The sequence below is a fragment of the Leucoraja erinacea genome, chromosome 7 (assembly GCF_028641065.1).
Source record: "Leucoraja erinacea ecotype New England chromosome 7, Leri_hhj_1, whole genome shotgun sequence".
Classification (NCBI taxonomy): domain Eukaryota; kingdom Metazoa; phylum Chordata; class Chondrichthyes; order Rajiformes; family Rajidae; genus Leucoraja; species Leucoraja erinaceus.
In genome coordinates, this window is record NC_073383.1 from 6,136,593 (window position 1) to 6,157,977 (window position 21,385).

General features: G+C 45.9%; 1 protein-coding gene across 4 annotated transcripts in view; it reads right to left on the reverse strand.

Annotated features, from left to right (window-relative positions):
- LOC129698590 (bile salt export pump-like) overlaps window positions 1-20,245 on the reverse strand; it is an 82,925-nt gene extending 62,680 nt beyond the window's left edge. The window contains exons 1-10 of one of the 4 annotated variants that reach the window (XM_055637693.1): window positions 20,143-20,245; window positions 17,900-18,042; window positions 15,180-15,312; window positions 9,367-9,473; window positions 7,061-7,082; window positions 6,889-6,948; window positions 6,725-6,767; window positions 3,522-3,763; window positions 1,832-1,919; window positions 554-687 (exon numbers count right to left, since the gene is read on the reverse strand). In XM_055637693.1, coding sequence (XP_055493668.1) covers window positions 554-687; window positions 1,832-1,919; window positions 3,522-3,763; window positions 6,725-6,767; window positions 6,889-6,948; window positions 7,061-7,082; window positions 9,367-9,442 — 665 coding nt within the window. In that variant the 5' untranslated portion in view covers window positions 9,443-9,473; window positions 15,180-15,312; window positions 17,900-18,042; window positions 20,143-20,245. Of the gene's footprint in view, window positions 1-553; window positions 688-1,831; window positions 1,920-3,521; window positions 3,764-6,724; window positions 6,768-6,888; window positions 6,949-7,060; window positions 7,083-9,366; window positions 9,474-15,179; window positions 16,589-17,899; window positions 18,043-19,611; window positions 19,779-20,142 lie in introns of those variants that run through there. The other 3 variants (XM_055637692.1, XM_055637695.1, XM_055637694.1) reach the window with 3 other exon arrangements.
- Window positions 20,246-21,385: the final 1,140 nt, after the last annotated feature.

Sequence of the window (21,385 nt, forward strand, 5' to 3'; positions counted from 1 at the left end):
CTAGGGACATTAGTACAGGTGTCAAGAGGTTCTGGGGAGAAGGCAGGAGAATGAGGTTAGGAGATAAAGATAAATCAGCCATGATTGAATGGCGGAGTAGACTTGATGGATTTCTACAACTATCACTCATGATCTCACGATCTTATGACAATCTACACTTACGCCAAGCCAATTAACTGACAAACCTGTGCGTCTTTGGAGTGTGGGAGAAAACCAAAGATCTTGGAGAAAACTTGGAGATCTTGGAGAAAACCCACGCGGTCACGGGGAGAACGTACAAACTCCGTACAGACAGCACCCGTGGTCAGGTTCAAACCTGGGTCTTGGCAGGCAGCAACTCTACCGAGAGTTAGAGATAGTTCATGACAAGCTGTTAAATGAGAGGGGAGAGGGGACGGGGGGGGGGGGGCAGAGGGAGTACTGGGATGATCAACAGGTGCGATGATCCAGGTATGTGTTCTACCCAGGTGTGTGTACAGGTGTGTAATGCTACCCAGGATCAGACCGAGACAGGGAATTAGTATGGAGTGTTTCATGAAGATAGCACGCTTACTCTGACATCCGTGTGTTCAATTCCCCAACGGAATTACAGTCAAACCAACCCATCTCCATCCTCATGATCTGCCGGAAGTAAGCCTTGCGGATTTTCTGGGTCTGACGTGCAGCTGCAGTGACCCAGAAACAGATCTAGCAAACAGAGATGAAACATCTTTAATCAAACAGGGCCCTGGTGAGACTGCATCGAGAGTATTGTGTGCAGTTTTGGTCTCCTAATTTGAGGAAGGACATTCTTGCTATTGAGTGAGTGCAGCGTAGGTTCACCAGGTTAATTTCCGGGATGGTGGGACTGACATACGATGAAAGAATGGGTTGACTGGGTTTGTATTCACTGGAATTTAGAAGGATGAGGGGGGATCTTATAGAAACATATAAAATTCTTAAGGGATTGGAACGGCTAGATGCAGAAAAAATGTTGGAGGAGTCAAGAACCAGGGGTCACAGTTTAAGAATAAGGGGTAGGCCATTTAGGACTGAGGTGAGGAAATCCTTTTTTAACTAGAGTTGTGAATCTGTGAAATTTACTGCCACAGAAGGAAGTGGAGGCCAATTCACTGGATGTTTTCGAGAGTTAGATAGGACTCAAGGGATATGGGGAGAAAACAGGAACAGGGCACTGATTTTGGATGATCAGCCATGATCATATTGAATGGCGGTGATGGGTTGAAGGGCCGAATAGCCTACTCCTGCACCTATTTTGTATGTTTCTATGAAACAGTAACAAAGATTTATTTGTTAAAATATTTTGTTCTGTCTGGTTGGGTTGAGTGAAAATATCTCTCCATTATTGCAGAACAGGAAATATCTTCAACTTAAACACGGTATAACAAATCTCTCAAGTTCCAAGAGTCAAGAATGTTTGAATGTTTGATCATCGGTTGAAATTGAAGGTACACAAAAATGCTGGAGAATCTCAGTGGGTGCAGCAACATCTATGGAGTGAAGGAAATAGGCAACGTTTCGGGCCAAAACCCTTCTTCAGACTGATGGGGGGTGCGGGGGTCGGGGAGAAGAAAGGAAAAAGGAGGAGGAGGAGCCCGAGGGCTGAGGGAGAGATAGGAAGGGGAGAAGACAGCAAGGGCTAACAAAATTGGGAGAATTCAAAGTTCATGCCACCAGGATGCAGACTCCCCAAGCGGAATATGAGGTGCTGTTCCTCCAATTTCCGGTGGTTGCTCGCTCTGGCCATGGAGGAGACCCAGGACAGAGAGATCGGATACGGAATGGGATGGGGAGTTGAAGTGCTGAATTGAAGGTCAGGTCCGTAACTTACTTGGAAGTAGCCCAAAAGTAACACAGAGCATCCTATTCCAACGTAATAATAAGCAAACATGGTCATTTCTTTTTCAATGTTTAAGATCCTGAAAAAAGAAGCAAAGGTTACAAAATCCACATTTCCTTTTATTGTTACGCCAGGCATCCAGTTGGCAGAGTTAAGCATATAGTTAGCAATGTTATTTTTCATTCTTATTTACATCATAACTTAATGTATAGACTTTGGTGATCAAATATATAAACCAATATATTTGTTGAGTGATGACCATACAATAACAGAAACCTTACACCAAGATAAAGATCCAAATGCTTTATTAACTACATAGCAAGCACGATTTCACACTTGCACGTTCAACTTACACTAGAGGTATCCAGCAAGCCGTGATAACTGAAAAGCTAGTGGGCGTAATTACAGAAGCATGACTCATGAAATGAGTGACACTAATCTACAATATTCTGATACATTAATTAATGGTGAATGTCATTACTCTGACAATTATTTAATTCTGATTAAAGGTTAATAAGCAAATCCTGTCGCACAAGATTTTCAGGTTTCTTACAACATAGGACGTGTTTCACAATGATTGTGCTTGTTGAAATTTAAAAAATGACCCACATTCATCGAACACCAGAGATAGACACAAAAATCTGGAGCAACTCAGCGGGACAGAAGGAATGGAGAGAAGGGGAGAAGGAATGGGTGGCATTTCGGGTCGAGGCGCTTCTTCAGCCAGCTCCACTTCATCGAGCACCACCTTTCTTGCACATCTGTAACACACCTGTCCTCGAGTGATCTTTGTCCTTCCACTCAGGCAGTGATTTCTTCCAATACTTTCATAACCATAGAATCACCATCACAGGATTAGCTTAGATGGGGCATCCTGGTCGGCATGGGCAAGTTGAGCCACTGCTTAGACTCTAGGACTAACAACAAGCCTTCTACAAATTCATTCATAAGTTCTACGTGCAGACTTAGGCCTTTCAGTCCATCGATTCTACTACATCATGGCTGATCTATCTTTCCTTCTCATCCCCATTCTCCTGACTTCTCCCCATAACCCTTGACAACCTTACTAATCAAGAATCTGTCAATCTCCGCCTTAAAAATACCCAATGACTTGGCCCTCTGTGGCAATGAATTCCACAGATTCACCACCCTCTGACTCAAGAAACTCCACCTCATCTTTCTAAATGTGTGTCCTTTGATTCAGAGGCCATGCCCACTGGTTGTAGACTCTCCCACTAGTCTTTCTACAGCCTTTCTACATCTACCCTATCCAGGCCTTTCACTGTGTGGTAAGTTTCAATGAGATCCCTCCTCATCCGTCTAAACTTCAGCGAACCGAGGCCCAATGCCTCATCATATGTCAACCAAGTCAACCCCAGGATCATTCTTGTAAACCTCCTCTGGGCCCTCTCCAATGCCAGCACATCCTTCCTCATATCTGGGGCGTTCTGACCAGCGCCTTTCAAAGCCTCAGCATTGCATCCCTGTTTTTATATTTGTAGTCTTCTCGAAATTAATGCTAACATTGTATTTGCCTTCCTTACTAGTTATTGAACCTGCAACTGAACCTTTTGGGAATCCTGCACCGGCACTCTAGGTACCATCTAATACTTGGCATGTCATCGAGTGATGTACAACAGGCAAAAGTAGGAAGGGATATGAAAGATCACCTCCAACTTACCCACAGGACATGGTCTCGTTATGCTGATTGAGGTATTCTGACCCGTTGACCCAATGGATGGTGTTATTGTTGCAGTGTTTACGTGTGTCCTTGAGTTCTTGTAACTCGATGTCGTAGGCAATGAAGGTGTCCGTTAACAGCCCAAACACCAGCAGCACTGCCGGCTGGGCAACCCCGTGAAGCAGGGCGCAGACACCCCCAAACACCATCAGAGTCACCTCGTAGCAGGAGGCAAACCGAAACTGTAGTAGACAACATGAAGCATGACAGGTCAGTGAATAGTCACTGTACATGTGAAGCGTGACATTTCAGTGAATAATCAGAGAACACGTGAAATTTACGTCAGTGAATAGTCACTGTACACGTGAAGCGCTACATGTCAGTAAAATATTCACTGTACACGTGTTACATGTCAAGGAATCATCACTGTACATGTGAAGTGTGACATGTCAGTGAATAATCACGGAACATGTGAAATTTACATGTCAGTGAATAGTCACTGTACACGTGAAGCGCTACATGTCAGTAAAATATTCACTGTACACGTGTTACATGTTATGGAATCATCACTGCACGTGTGAAATGTTACATGTCAGAGAAATAATCACTGTACACATGAAGCATTACATGTCTGGGAAATAATCACTGTTCACATCACATGTTACATGTCAGGAAATAATAAGAGAATAAGAGTTAGATAGAGCTCTAGGGGCTAGTGGAATCAAGGGATATGGGGAGAAGGCAGGCACAGGTTATTGATTGGGGACGATCAGCCATGATCACAATGAATGGTGGTGCTGGCTCGAAGGGCTGAATGGCCTCCTCCTGCACCTATTTTTGATGTTTCTATGTTTCTTACAGTAAATGTGACATGTCACATGTCAAGGAAATAATAACTGTATATGTGAAGTGTCACATGTCATGAAATGTTAACTCTTTTATTCCATTTGCAGAAAAATGTGCAATTGCTAAACCACAACTGTGACACACCATGCAAACTGGTAAATGTGTGTGTGTTATTCATCACACAACCCGTTCATGGATGTAGTCATGCAGTGTGGAAACAGGCCCTTTGGCCCAACTTGCCCTTGCCCGTCCCGCCTGCTCGAGTCCCGCCTGCACGAGTTGGCCAACATTCCTCCAAACCTGTCCTATCCACGTGCCTGTCCAAGTGTCTTTTAAATGTTGTTCACAGTGCCCAGCATGACACGGCCAATCAGTCAACTGATACCTGACACACCGCTGAAGCATCTTTCATTTCACAGCCTCAGTGTGACTCAGTCAGAGAAAGGAAATAGTTAGGTCCACCCTGCCAGAAATCACGTCCACATCTTGTGTGACCATGACAATGCAACCCAGTCTTTCGTCGTCACTGCCAACCCTCCCACATTGGGTAATCCTGTGAAACTTGAGGCAAGCAGTGTGCAAATTGTATTCTTAGCAGCACAGATTAGTTTAGTTTAGTTTAGTTTAGAGATACAGCACAGAAACGAGATCTTCAGCACAGAAACGGAGTCTTCAGCCAACCGGAGACGCCCACACACTAACACTACCCTACACACACTAGGGACAATTTACATTTACCAAGCCAATTAACCCACAAACCTGTAGGTCTTTGTAGTGTGGGAGGAAACTGAAGATCTCGGAGAAAACCCACGCATGTCACGGGGAGAACGTACAGACTCCGTACAGACAGCAGCCGTAGTCGGGATCGAGCCCGGGTCTCTGGCGCTGTAAGGCAGCAACTCTACCACTGCGCCACCGTGCCGCCCAATATAGAATGATATTTCCGATTCCTTGAATAAAGCTCCGTTAAATTTTGATGAAGAACCAATCACACGGGAATACACACAATATATAATGATGATATCAGCTGGGACAAGGAACTGCAGATGTTGGTTTACCAAAGAATGACTCTGAAGAAATGCGCTGGAGTAACTCAGTGGGTCAGGCAGCATCGCTGGATCACATGGATAGGTGACATTTCACAGGGTGCTGGAGTAACTCAGCGGGTCAGGCAGCATCTCTGGAGAACTTGGATAGGTGACATTTCACAGAGTGCTGGAATAACTCAGCGGGTCAGGCAGCATCTCTGGATCACATGGATAGGTGACATTTCACAGAGTGCTGGAGTAACTCAGCGGGTCAGGCAGCATCTCTGAAGAATGTTCAAGAAGGAACTGCAGAGGCTGGAAAATCGAAGGTAAACAAAAGTGCTGGAGAAACTCAACGGGTGCGGCAGCATCTATCTATGGAGTCTGAAGAAGGGATTCGGCCCGAAATGTTGCCTATTTCCTTCGCTCCATAGATGCTGCCGCACCCGCTGAGTTTCTCCAACACTTTTGTCTAGCATCTCTGAAGAACATGGATAGGTGATGTTTCAGGTCCCTGCAATCAGTTTGAAGAAGGGTCCGAAACTGAGTCACCTATCCATGTTCTCCAGATCCGAAACTGAAACGTCACCTATCCATGTTCTCCAGAGATGCTGCCTGACCCGCTGAGTTACTCCAGCACTCTGTGAAACGTCACCTATCCATGTTCCCCAGAGATGCTGCATGACCCGCTGAGTTACTCCAGCACTTATTGTGTCTTTTCAAATGAACATATCTCCTGTGTCTGTGTTTCTCTGTTTCAATGTGCCTTGTATGTGTATGTGTCCCAGTGTGTGTTCTCCTGTGTATCTGTCCATGTGTCTGATACATTTAGGAACTGATTTGTACCATATGGTATGACTCTTGACACATTGTTGAACGCAGACACCAGTTATCCTGAGAGGTACCACCTTCATTAAAGAATGTTCTATTTCTGACTCTACCATGATTGAGTTCATTGAAAGGTACGACAAGGGAACAGGCCCTTTGGTCAGCAGAGTCCGCGCCGACCTTCGATCACCCGTTCACACTAGTTCTATGTTATCCCACATTCTCACTCACTCCCTACACTCTAGGGGGCAATTTACAGATGGCCAATTAACTTACAAACCCGCATGTTTTTAGGATGTGGGAGGAAACCGGAGCAACCGGAGGAAACCCACGCTGTCACAGGTAGAACGTGCAAACTCCACTCACAGACAGCACCTGAGGTCAGGATGGAATCCAGGTCATTTTTACCACTAAGGAGCTTGCAGTACCTCAACTTGGAATCTTTGTCACTGTTCGTACAGTATTTACGTACAGAAATCAATAAAGAGAATTCAAAATTACCAGCTGAAAAAAGCCGATCTTGATGCGATCTTCTTTTTTCGATCTTTAAATGCAATAAAATCACGTCAATTAAAACAAAGGGCAACACAACATGATTAAACTGAAATGAGACCATTAGCAAAATTCCCATGTAACTGTGTGCAGAATATTTGAACTGAGCTTACAAATTTTCATTGTCGTCCTTGGATTTTGAAGGGTAGTTTCCATTTACGGTGTAAACTTTTCTGCAAAATAGCAACAAGGTAAACGAGAGCAAATCACTTCCATTTCAAAATCTCCATTTGATAAAGCACTTCATTTTATAATCACATCAGTAAAATATGTCAGCATACTCACCTTTGGCCAGGACCATCAATATCTGTAAGAAAAGAAGTCTGTCAGACGACAAAAAAAAGAAGCAACAACGTGCTCTGGAACTCTCTGCCACAAAGGGTAGTTGAGGCCAGTTCATTGGCTATATTTAAGAGGGAGTTAGATGTGGCCCTTGTGGCTAAGGGGATCAGGGGGTGTGGAGAGAAGGCAGGTACGGGATACTGAGTTGATCAGCCATGATCATATTGAATGGCGGTGCAGGCTCGAAGGGCCGAATGGCCTACTCCTGCACCTAATTTCTTTGTTTCTATGTTTCTATGTGCACTTACGTGTCACTTTCAATGGGAAATAATGTCCAAGGTCCCCTAGCCAGGCTTACATAGATGCATAGACACCATGGCAGGTGTGTGTGTACAGTAAACCCTGGCTATAATGGACCATGGAGGGGGGATGGAGTCCGTTATTGCCGATTGTCCGCTATAACCAAGTGAAGGGGGTAAATATGAACTAGTCTAACCCAAGGATGGGTGGGAAGAAACGATGGCACGGGGAGGGGGGGGATATTCTGGTTCCGGTGCTGGTTGATTACTGCACAAACACCTCATCATTGGTTATCTCGCGTGGGTCGGAGTGAGTAGAGGAGCGATTACATTTGGAAGTGGGCCTTTTTGACCAAGTTGAGGAGTTGCTCAATCCCCATTTTAAATGACTTAACATCGGGAGCAGCACGTGTGTCGGGTGGTAACTTATTCCTTTCCCTTATCGTCCTTGGGTAAAAGGAATATTGGTCGCAAGGTTTGTTGAAATTTAGCCCGTTGATGATGTAGGGACCGTTATTTTGTCTTGTTTCACGGCAGTTGGTGCTCTGGGATGACGGCGTGAATTTGTGAATCTCCTTGTAAATTGCAATGTCTTAGCCTGATTCTGCGGAGCTCCAGGGTATCCCATCCGAGGGAAGTCAGCATATTATTCACGCTTGATTTGCGCTTGGTGTCATTACATACATTGTTGTACCGTAGTTAACCTGAGAGGTACCGCCTTCAGTAAAGATGTTCTATTTCTGACTCTACCATGATTGAATGGATTGAAAGATACGAAATGGAAACAGGGCCTTCGGCCTGCTGAGTCCACGCCGACCATCGATCACCCGTTCGCTCTTGTTCTATGTTATCCCACTTTGTCATCCACTCCCTACACACTAGGGGGGGGATGTCTCATGGGCCGGACTGTGGATCTTTGGAAATGGCACTAAATCTGGCGACTCAAAATTGGATTTCACCGTGTTTTGCACACGTGAAAATAAAGCACCATTGAAGGAGCGGGAACACAGGCCGGGGAGCCGCAGAGTCCCCAGTACTCACGCTGCCTTCATGCTGCTCCCTCTCTACACTCACGAAACCGGAAGCTTCCGCCACATGGAGCCAGCCCGCTGGGCACCGGGATCCTCAGTCCGCTATAACTGAAATCCACTGTACAGAGATCTGCCAGGATACATGGTAGTCTCTCTATCTTGCCATGTACAGTCAGTATACAAGTGTGTAGAAGCAGGGTGTAGATGACAGAAACTAGGCAGAGACTCATGTAATTTCATTCACAATCAGCTCAAGCCTGATTAAGATAGACACAAAATGCCGGAGTAACTCGCGGGACAGGCAGCATCTCTGGAGAGAAGGAATGGGTGACGTTTTGGGTTGAGGCCCTTCTTCAGACTCCAGCATTTTGTGTCCATCTTCAGTTTAAACCAGCATCTGCAGTTCCTTCTTACACATCAAGCCTGATTAAAATTAATAAAATTATTTTCTAGTGACATGAAGTAGCTATTATTCTGCCAATGGATGGTCATTTTTAGTTTAGTTTAGTTTAGAGATACATCACGGAAACAGGCCATTTGGCCCACCAAATCTGAGCCGACCAGCGATCCCCGTACACTAGCACTATCCTACACACACTAGGGACAATTTACAATTATACTGAAGCTAATTAACCTTCAAACTTGTATGTCTTTGGAGTGTGGGAGGAAACCAGAGCACCCGGAGAAAACCCACATGGGTCACGGGGAGAACGTACAAGCTCCGTACAGACAGCACCTGTTGTCAGGATCGATCCCGGGTCTCTGGCGCTGTGAGGCAGCAAACTCTACCGCTGCGCCACGGTGCCGCCAAGGGGAAGAAAATAAATGTCAATAAAGATGCTCTTAAGTTGGATATGGAGCAGACGAGATTCACTCGGATGTTACGTGGGCGTGTGGGCTTGAGGTACAGGGAGAGGTTGGATAGGCTGGGACGTTTGACACAGGTACGTGTTACTATTACCGCTGGAAGTTTAGTTACCTAAGTACTCTGCCTGAAATGCTTTATTGTCTTCTCCCAGGGAATTGAAACGCCGCAGGACAACAGAATTTGGCATTTTTAACGTAGCTTGTTGTCATGGAGCAACTCTGCAATAAACGGAAGACAACAAGGAAAGTATTAGAAATAGATGTCAAGTACTGGAGTAACTAGGTATGTTACAATACTTACCTTCAGTAGCGCTGCAGTTCTGCCACTGGCCGTGTGCGCAACTTTGGCGCCTTTGAGGGGGGAGGGGGCGGGATTAAAATGCGGTTTTCTCCTGCCTGTCCAAGATATATTTAACACAATTATCCCTGCCAAGCTGGTTATCAAACTTGCAGAACTGGGTCTCTGCGCATCCCTCTACAATTGGATCTTCGACTTCCTCATTCACAGACCACAGTCTGTTCGTATTGGTGGAAATGTGCCAGCCTTGATTGCAATCAGCACGGCAGCACCTCAAGGCTGCGTGCTCAGCCCCTTGCTGTACTCACTCTATACTCATGACTGCATAGCCATTCACAGTGCGAACTCCATCATCAAGTTGCTGGCGACACCACTGTTGTGGGACGTATCACTGATGGGGATGAGTCAGAATATAGAAGAGACGGTCCATATGGTGCCAGCACAATAACCTGGCCCTCAACACCAGCAAAACCAAGGAACTGATTGTGGACTTTGGAAGGAGTAGGATGGGGACCCATAGTCCCGTTTATATCAACGTTGGTTGAAAGGGTCAAGAGCTTCACATTCCTGGGCCTGTACATCTCTGAATATCTTTCCTGGTCCGAGAACACTGATGCTATTATTAAGAAAGCACATCAGCGCCTCTACTTCCTGAGAAGATTACGGAGAGTCGGTTTGTCAAGGAGGACTCTCTCTAACTTCTACAGGTGCACAGTAGAGAGCATGCTGACCCATTGCATAGTGGCTTGGTTCGGCAACTTGAGCGCCCTGGAGAGGAAAAGACTAAAAAAGTAATAAACACTGCCCAGTCCATCATCGGCTCTGACCTCCCTTCTATCGAGGGGATCTATCGCAGTCGCTGCTTCAAAAAGGCTCATCAAGGACGACATCATCCTGGCCACACACTCATCTCCCTGCTACCTTCAGGTAGAAGGTACAGGAGCCTGAAGACTGCAATGACCAGGTTCAGGAATAGCTATCAGGTTATTAAATTTGGCTCAGACAAAACTCTGAACATTAATAACTCATTAAATTAATCTTGCTATTATCTGTTATTTGCACTTTATCAGTTTATTTATTCATGTGTGTATATATTTATATAATGGTATATGGACACACTGATCTGTTCTGTAGTTATGCTTACTATGTTCTGTTGTGCTGAAGCAAAGCAAGAATTTCATTGTCCTATCAGGGACACATGACAATAAACTCTCATGAATCTTGAATATATTTTCTCGACCTGCCAGCTGCTGCAGAAAAATCGTTCCAACTTTCGTTCTCGGAAGTTTTTTTTTAAATCGCGGGACAATTTAGTCGTTGGAGTAAAATAAAAAAGCGACTTCTAACGCCGTCAACGCCGACAACAGGACGGATCTCACGTAGGGGACAAAATATAATGTAAGTCGTCTATTTTATATATAAACTTGCTTCTTAGGATGACTTTAATCAACATTTCCTTGGCGAAAATGTGATTTTGGCCCCATACGAACCGGCGGTGTTTTTCCTGTCGATATGGGGTTTAAATTCACCGCAACCGCAACGTTCCAATCGATCGCGTTCCACTCGCAAGATGATTAAAATGGACATTAATTTACGGGAATTAATCATTAATATCCTTCCATTTAGCCTATAAATTCATGACAATGAGATTTTAAAATCATGTTATATTGTGAATTCTTGTGTGAATGTTATTTGGACACTTAGGCTATTTAAAAATGTTAACCTTTTCTTAAGAAATGGATAGATGTTTAGATCTAATAATTGAATTTTGTGATTAGCTACAATTAGGTAACTAACTTATATGCTTTAATTTCAGGTCATCCAAGTAAGATTGTTTCATATTTATTTCAGAGTGCTTCAATCTATAATAACTGAACATTCATTTCAGTTCTCTTAATATTTAAGAAAGTTATGGGCTTTTGACTGTCCTTGATCACAGCTTTTGTGTTAAGTCAATGGAAAAGCAATAGGGAACAAGATGCTAATTTCCGAGTATGAAAATGGTCATAACCTTTTTAATACTGAAGATATGAAAGTGAATTAGGTGTCAAATTAAACTTCATTTTATGCTTTATCTGATGGGATAAATTGCAGACTTGATTTTTTTAATTTCAAAATTTTGTTACATTGCTAGAGTAACTCAGCATCTCAGGAGAACATGGGTAGGTGACATTTCGGGGTCGGGACCCTGACAACATTAGTGTTAGGAAAACATTAGTGTGGTCACGAAAGCATTATGATCATTTTCAGAGCTACCAACAACGATATCGGTGGCGGTGGGAGTTCACGGGGAAAGCCTGGGGCTGTGAATGGTCCGTGACCTCACCTCCCATGCGCGCGGAAATCTCCAGATAGTTCTGTGGCTGGCTCGGGAAGCGGGACTCCGCCACACGGGAGCAGAGGGGGCGGCTGCTGTAGGCAATGAATGGGCGGCGGGTTTGCGGTGGTTGTGGGTGTAAGGTGGTGTTAATGTGTGGGGATTGTTGGTCGGCGCGGACCCGGTGGGACGAAGAGTCTCTTTCCGCGCTGTATCTCTAATCTACGCTATACTAAACATAGAGCAGTACATCACAACGACGGCCCTTCGGCCCACAATGTTTATGCCGTACATGATGCCAAGACCAACCCTCATCTGCCTGAACATTACCCATATCCCTCTATTCCCTGCACATCCATGTGCCTAGCCGAAAGTCTCTTAAACACCACTATCGTATCTGCCTCCACCACCATCAGCATGTTCCAGGCACCCACCACCCTCTGTGTAAATAAATTGCCCCACACATCTCTTTTAAACTTTGCCCACTAACTTAAAGCCCTGTAGTCTTTGATTTTTCCATTGTAGATCTCCTTGGAACAAGATCAGACTTTTCACAGACTTGGACGTTGCAAGATGGCTACTCCATGCTGTTCCAGAAGAGCATCCATTGTACTCATGTACAGTGTGATATGACTGGCTAGCACCCAGAACAAGCTCTTCACTGTATCTCTGTACATGTGATCTCTACACAACTAAACCAAGAAAGTGTGATATTAAAGAAACTAAACAGAATTACCAACTAGTGTGCAATGTCACAAAGGGCAATGGTGTCCCAGTGTAAAAACGTGAGTGGGATTTCCACATTACTGTCATTCCAACTCACCAACCAAGTAAAAGAACCATTCGCTGTGTAAACGGAATCTGGTTTACCGAGAACCAAGGAAGCACACCAACGCCTCTACTTCCCTGGAAGGCTTAAGAAGTTTGGCAAGTCCCTACAACTCTCATCAACTTCTATAGATGCAACATGGTATAATTTTTTCGGGAAGCATCACAGCTTGGTTTGGGAACGGCTCCATCCAAGACCACAAGAAATCAAAGCGAATTGTGGACGCAGCCCAGACCATCACACAAACCAACCTCCCTTCCGTTGACTTTATTGAAACCTGACACTGCCTCGGCAAGGCCAGCTGCATAATCAAGGACGTCGCACCCCGGCCACTCCCTCTTCTCCCCTCTCCCATCAGGCAAAAGGTATAGAAGTGTGAAAACACACACCTCTAGATTCAGGGACAGTTTCTTCCCAGCTGTTATCAGACAACTGAACTACCCTACCACAACTAGTACTAATATCTACCTCTTTGGTGACCCTCGAGGCTACCCTTGATCGGACTTTACTGACTTTTTCTTGCACTGAAGTTATTCCCTTATCATATATTAGCACACTGTAAACGGCTCGATTGTAATCATGTATTGGTTTTCTTCTGACTTGTTAGCATGCAGCAAAACCTTTTCACTGAATCTCAGTACACGTGACAATAAACTAAACTAAAGTCTGTTCCTGAAAACAAAAGTAACGGTGACTAAACGTGCTCAGGTATGGCCACGTGATTCTGCACCTAGATTTTCAAGGACAATGTTTTAATTTTCTAGACAGACAGACACAAAATACTGGAGCAACTCAGCGGGACAGGCAGCATATCCGGAGATAAGGAAGGGGTGGTGTTTCGGGTCGAGATCCTTCAGACTCTATCCCTCTCCCTAAGTTCCCCAAAGCTGATCTCAAGATTCAAGATTCAAGACAGTTTATTGTCATGTGTCCCAGATAGACAATGAAATTCTTGCTTTGCTTCAGCACAACAGAATATAGAAGGCATAAATACAGAACAGATCAGTGTGTCCATATACCATTATATAAATATATACACTCATCAATAAATAAAACAGATAAAGTGCAAATAAACAGATAATGGGCTATTAATGTTCAGAGTTTTGTTTGAGTTGAGTTCAATAGCCTGATGGCTGTGGGGAAGTAGCTTCCTGAACCTGGACGTTGCAGTCTTCAGGTTCCTGTACCTTCTACCTGAAGGTAGCGGGGAGATGAGTGTGTGGCCAGGATGATGTGGGTCCTTGATGATACTGCCAGCCTTTTTGAGGCAGCGACTGTGATAGATCCCCTCGATGGAAGGGAGGTCAGAGCCGATGATGGACTGGGCAGTGTTTACTACTTTTTGTAGTCTTTTCCGCTCCAGGGCGCTCAAGTTGCTGAATCAAACCACAATGCAACCGGTCAGCATGCTCTCTACTGTGCACCTGTAGAAGTTAGAGAGAGTCTTCCTTGACAATCCGACTCTCCGTAATCTTCTCAGGATGTAGAGGCGCTGATGTGCTTTCTTTATAATAGCATCAGTGTTCTCGGACTCTTGTCAAGAGTCAAGCGTGTTTCATTGTTATATGCACCAGCAACAGAATAATGAAATTTTTACTTGCTTTACAGTCCAATTAATGCAATGACACACAGATAAATATACAATAACACAGAAAATAAATAAGAAGTAATATTAGGTAACCAGACAATAATCATAATGAAGTCGGAAGTGCAACCAAACACACAGTCCATAGAAGGTCACAGTTGCTGAGGTTAGTGTTGTGCAGTGTTTAAGAGCCTGATGGTTGTAGGGAAGCAGCTGTTTTTGAAGAACGGTCTCGACCCGAAACGTTGCCTATTTCCTTTGCTCCATAGATGCTGCCTCACCCGCTGAGTTTCTCCAGCATTTTTGTCTACCTTCGATTATCCAGCATCTGCAGTTCCTTCTTGAACAAGCTGTTCTTGAACTTGGAGGTTACGCTTTTCTTCTTCCTGATGGTAGCAGCGAGATGAGAGTGTGGCCAGGGTGGTTGTGGGGTCTCTGATGATATTTCGGTTTAGTTTAATCACCGATGCAGCGATGGCGTTGCTCCTTGCAGAGAGCAGGAGACCACAGACGGGCCAGGCAGTGGCCCGAGAGTAAGAAGTGATCGAAGAGGAAAATTTCCCATCAATTGATTGCAACTGGCAGAGACTGGCACTTTGCAGAATAGGGTGGTAGCGAGTCACCGGGTTTACCCAGCTCGGAAACAGGCCCTTTTGGACCAACATGACCATGCTGACCAACATGCCCCATCTACAATAGTCCCACTTGCTCCTGTCTGACCCTTATCCCTCTAAACCTTTCCTATCCATGCATCGGCCCAGCTGATAGAAAACTCTGTGTAAGATGCAGCAACAACTTGATAAGAGAATGGAACAGATTATTTGTGTTAAGATTACATTGCACTCAAAGTAACTGTATCAATACGAAGGTCCATGGTACAATCCTGTTTTACTTACAGTTTATTTCATGCAGAAAACAACAGAATTTCTTTTCACCCCTCTCCGCTGTATTCTGTGGAGCTGCTCCACCTGGTTGAAAAGCCGCAATCCCTGGTCCCAGGGTCTAAGTACTCAATTTTCATTAGCCTGCCTGCGGTGAAGGCAAATGACCCCAGGTTTATTGTGCACAGGGACATGTTGCAATCCTCCTCCCTGGCAAATTATTAAAAGCACATTATTATTCTTTTTTTAATTTGCTTCTGTTAAATTTGGACACGGTCATGTCTGATATTTTTTTAATCAGTGCAAACAAATAGAAACACTTTATCCAATTCTTTCTATTTTGGCAACGCAGACTGGATCTCAGGCTAAATAAACACACACACTTCACAACGGTTTTTTATGGGAATATCAATTCATTCCGAATTTTTTTCCAATGTGGGGAATCGTGAGTTAGCAAGCGGGAGAAACAATGTAAAATGGAAATGTTGCTAAAATGCGGGACTCAATTTACTGATGTGGACATCCAACCAAAAGTGGGAACGTTAACTATTAACAATGATTAACTCTGGCAGCGGGGAGGAAAGATCAGGGTGTTCGGGGTGGTTGTGGTGTTGCAATCTGATTGTACCGGTGACAACTTTGTTTTTGCTGAAAAAGACAATAAATTCACTGGCAACTTCTTGAAACACATTGCAATAGGTCGGTTGTGCACTCTGCTGCCCAACAGAGGAGACCACTCCCTCAGGACGGCAGTCACGGTGGCCCAGCGGTAGAGTTGCTGCCTTACAGCGAATGCAGCACTGGAGACCCGGGATCGATCCCGACTTCGGGTGCTGCCTGTACGGAGTTTGTACGTTCTCCCTGTGACCTGGGGGGGTTTTCTCCGAGATCTTCGGTTTCCTCCCGCACTCCAAACACTTGCAGGTTTGTAGGTTAATTGGCTTGGTAAATGTAAAAATTGTCCCTAGTGGGTGTAGGATAGTGTTAATGTGCGGGGATCGCAAGTCAGCGCGGACCCAGTGGGCCGAAGGGCCTGTTTCCACGCTGTAGCTCTGAACTAAACTAAACAATAGACAATAGGTGCAGGAGTAGGCCATTCGTCCCTTCGAGCCTGCACCGCCATTCAATGTGATCATGGCTGATCATCCCCAATCAGTACCCCGTTCCTGCCTTATCCCCATATCCCCTGACTCCGCTATCCCTGAACCTGCCTCCGCCGCCCTCTGAGGCAGAGAATTCCACAGACTCACCACTGTGAGAAAAAGTGTTTCTTCGTCTCCGTTCTAAATGGCTTTCTCCTTATTCTTAAACTGTGGTCCCAGGTTCTGGACTCCCCCAACATCGGGAACATGTTTCCTGCCTCTAGCGTGTCCAAACTCTTAACAATCTTATATGTTTCAATAAGATGCCCTCTCATCCTTCTAAACTCCAGAGTGTACAAGCCCAGCTGCTCTCAGCATATGACAGTCCCGCCGTCCCGGGAATTAACCTTGTAAACCTACGCTGCACGTAGCAAGAATGTCCTTCCTCAAATTAGGGGACCAAAACTGCACACAATACTCCAGGTGTGGTCTCGCTAGGGCTCTGTACAACTGCAGAAGGACCTCTTTGCTCCTATACTCAACTCCCCTTGTTATGAAGGCCAACATGCCATCCGCTTTCTTCACTGCCTGCTGTACCTGCATGCTTACTTTCATAGACTGATGAACAAGGACCCCCAGATCCCGTTGTACTTCCCCTTTTCCTAACGACGCCATTAAACTAAAGACAGTCTACCACATGTGCTTTCAGTAACCGATAGGATGGCTCCTTTCATCTCAACCATCGATACAAGGTGCTGGAGCAATTCAATGGGCCAGGCAGCATCTCTGCAGAACATGGATAGATGATGTTTCAGGTTGAGATGCTGCTTCAGATTTTTGATGCAGTATTTGTCGAGCTGTGGTGGTATTAATCAAAGAATCATAGACTGGTACAGCCGCTTCGGCCCAACTTGCCTATGTCAGCTAAGATGCCCCATCTACACTAGTCCCACCTGCCTGCGTTTGCCCATATCCATCTAGACCTGTCCTATCCATGTACCTGTCACCTGCAGAATAACCCAGGATGTCCCAGGGGAATGTGTGGCCCTCACACGGACAACATCAGATATGGAATGCAGATCACTGGAGCTGGGGCAGGAGTTCCACTGCCCACACAACTGTGCTGTGAATAGATAGACACAGAGTGTTGCAGTAACTCAGCGGGTCAGGCAGCATCTCTGGAGAACATGGGTAAGTGACGTTTCACAGAGTGCTGGAGTAACTCAGCGGGTCAGTCTGAAGAAGGGTCCCGACCCGAATTGTCACCTAACCATGTTCTCCAGCGATGCTGTCTTACCTGCTGAGTTACTCCAGCACTTTGTGTTTATCTTTGGTATAAACCAGCATCTGCAGTTTATTTGCATTCCATTCATCTCGTCGGTCGAAGAGTCATAGTGATACAGCATTGAAATAGGCCCTTCAGCCCGACTTGCCCATGCCAACAAAAATGCCCCATCTATGTTCATCCCACCAGCCTGCATTTGGCCCATATCCCTCTAAACCTTTCCTATCCATGCACTTGTCTAAATGTATTTTAAATATTGTTATAATACCTGCTTCAACTACCTCCTCTGGCAGCTTATCCCAATCACCCACCACTCACTATGTGAAAATCTTGCCCTCAGGCTAGCGTTAATCCCCCCCCCTACTCACCTTAAACCTATGACCTCTGGTAGACCCCCAAAAACGCTGTCACTCAGCGGGTCAGACAGCATCTCTGGAGAAAAGGAATAGGTGACATTTCGGGTCAAGACCCTTCTTCAGACGGAGCACTGCCAGGTTGGTTCCTTGGTCATCTGAGAATATTAGAACATAGAACGTTGAATAATACAGTACCAAACAGGCCCTTCAACCAGCAATGTCGAACATGATGCCAGGACCATCTGCCTGCAAATGATCCATAACCCTCATTCCCTGCATATCCATTTGCCTATCTGCAGGTCTCTTAAATGCCACCATCATATCTGCCTCCACCACCACCCTCAACCGTGACTATGATACTGATCCCCCATTTAATCAAAGATGGACACAAAATGCTGGAATAACTCAGCGAGACAGGCAGCATCTCTGGAGGGGGCGTTTCGGGTCGAGACCCTCCTGACTATTTATATAATCTAAACACTGAAGGCTTAATCCCCTATTGACTTCCTTAGCTTGCAGATCTGCAGGTGCTCAAACTGTGGGTGGATAGTCCAAATGAGCACATATGAGGAAAGAATGGGTCGACTGGGCTTGTATTCACTGGAGTTTTGAAGGATGAGAGGGAATCTTATAGAAACAAATACAATTCTTAAGGGATTGGACATGTTAGATGCAGGAACAATGTTCCCCATGTTAAGGGAGTCCAGAACCAGGGGTCACAGTTTAAGAATAAGGGGCAGGCCATTTAGTACTGAGATGAGGAAAAACCTTTTCATCCAGAGTTGTAAATCTGGAATTGTGGAATTCTCTGCTACAGAAGGCAGTGGAGGTTTTTGTTCATTGGAGGTTTTCAAGAGAGAGTTATATGTAGCTCTTAGGGCTAAAGGAATCAATGGATATGGGGAAAGAGCAGGAACATGGTACTGAACATGGAATGATCAGCCATGATCATATTAAATGGCGGTGCTGAATGGCCTACACCTGCACGTATTTTCTATGTTTCTCATCCACTCCCTACACACTAGGGCCAATTTACTAATAAACCCACATTGTCTTTGGGATGTGGGAGGAAACCGGAGCACCCGGAGGAAACCTATGCAGTCACAAGGAGAACGTGCAAACTCCACACAGGCAGCAACCGAGGTCGGGATTGAACTTGGCATTCTGGCGCTGCAAGACAGCAGTGCAGCTCTTCCACCCCTAATTGATTCACTTTAATAGACTGCACACCACATTCGGCACTATGTTGCACTCCAAGCCAGCCGCATGCTGGGACCGTTGCTACAAGGGGTGACTTTGGGGTTAATACCACCAAGTGTCTGACTATGGGGTTCAGACAGTGGCTGTAAACCTCGAGGCCAGCCATCAATGATTAATGATTAATCTATGTCTTAAAAATGATGCCCATTGTTCCCTGTTTAATCTATGTAGCTCTGTATATTGTGCCTGCGATAGGCTGATGAGGTTTGTTATCTGTTAGTCTGTGGTCAGGTATCATTCCCATTGTGGCAACGTTTATAGGACTGTCATCCCCACCCCGCACACTGGCTGTGTCCAAGGTCGCAATCTCGTTCACCTCTCCTCTACTTTTCTGTAAACAAGAAAATCAAAGTCCTCTGGCCGTATCTGTTTCCAACAAATTTTAATCTGCAACTTTCAAATGCTTTGCACAGAACAGAGAACACGGTGGCACGGCGGTAGAGTTGCTGCCTTACAGTACTCACAGCGTCAGAGTCCCAGGTTCGATCCTGACTACGGGTGCTGTCTGTACGGAGTTTGTACGTTCTCCCCGTGACCTGTGTGGGTTTTCACCGAGATCTTCTGCTTCCTCCCACACTCCAAAGACGTACAGGTTTGTAGGTTAATTGGCTTGGTATAAGTGTCAATTGTCCCTAGTGGGTGTAAGGTGGTGTTAATGTGTGGGGATTGTTGGTCGGCGCGGACCCGGTGGGACGAAGGGCCTCTTTCCGCGCTGTATCTCTAAACTACGCTATGCTAAACATAGAGCAGTACATCAAAATGACGGGCCCTTCGGCCCACAATGTTTATGCCGTACATGATGCCAAGACCAACCCTCATCTGCCTGAACATTACCCATATCCCTCTATTCCCTGCACATCCATGTGCCTAGCCGAAAGTCTCTTAAACACCACTATCGTATCTGCCTCCACCACCATCAGCATGTTCCAGGCACCCACCACCCTCTGTGTAAAATAAATTGCCCCACACATCTCCTTTAAACTTTGCCCACTCACCTTAAAGCCCTGTAGTCTTTGATTTTTCCATCTTAGGATCATGAGCAAACCGCAGAGTGCCTGGAGGAACTCAACGGGTCAGGCAGCATCTGCGGAGGGAATGGACAGACAACGTTTTGAGTCGGAACTTTTCTTCAGGCTGTTTAGTTCAAGGTGTGAAGGGGGAAAGATTTATTAGGAACCTGAGGGGCAATTTTTTACACAGAGGGTGGTGGGTTTGTTGAATGAGCTGCCAGAGTAGGTAATAGCGGCAGGTACAATAGCAAAGACTGTCAAACGGGATATAGATCAGCTACATTGAGATGGGGACGAAGGTGAGGCCTCTGCTGAGGACAGAACCGCGCCGCCCCACTGACCATCCGCCCACCGACCGTCCGTCCACCGGGACCTCCCACGCATTGCCCGCCGACCCGGACTCTACTGCTCGATTCCACTGACCCTGGCCACTCCACCGCCCTCCCTCCAGCAGCCGTCGCCCTACCTGGACTCAGCACCGGCCCTGAAGCCTCCACGCTGCTAACTCCCACTCCCCTGGGTTTGACAGCGCTGGATCCTAGTGCCAGTCCCCCTAACCCTGGTAACCTCAGTGGCTGTTCCACTGGGTCTTCCCCGTCCCCCTGAAAACATGTGACCCCAGCTCTTCCCCACCCACACTACCGTCTTCAGTCTGTCCTCAGCAGAGGCCTTACCTTTGGCCCCCTCCGTCCCCACTTCAACGAGTTCCGCGCCCAATGAGTTTGAGACGTACCAGGGCCCCATCCCCGACCTCTACCTCCACTACATCGACAATTGCTTTGGTGCTACCTCCTGCACCCACACACAACTGACTGACTTCATCCACTTCACCACTAACTTCCATCCGGCACTCCAATACACCTGGACCATTTCTGACACTTCCCTACCATTTCTTGACCGCACTATCTCCATTGCAGGTGATAGACTTCTGACCGACATCCACTATAAACCCACTGACTCCCATGGCTATCTGGGTTACATTTCTTCACACCCTGCTTCCTGTAACGACTCCATCCCCTACTCCCAATTCCTCCGTCTACGCCGCATCTGCTCCCAGGATGAGGCGTTCCACACCAGGGCATCGGAAATGTCCTTATTCTTCAGGGACAGGGGTTCCCCTCCTCCACCATAGATGAGGCTCGCACCAGGGTCACTTCCATACCCCGCAACACTGCTCTCTCTCCCCATCCCCCCACTCGAAACAAGGGCAGAGTCCCCCTAGTCCTCA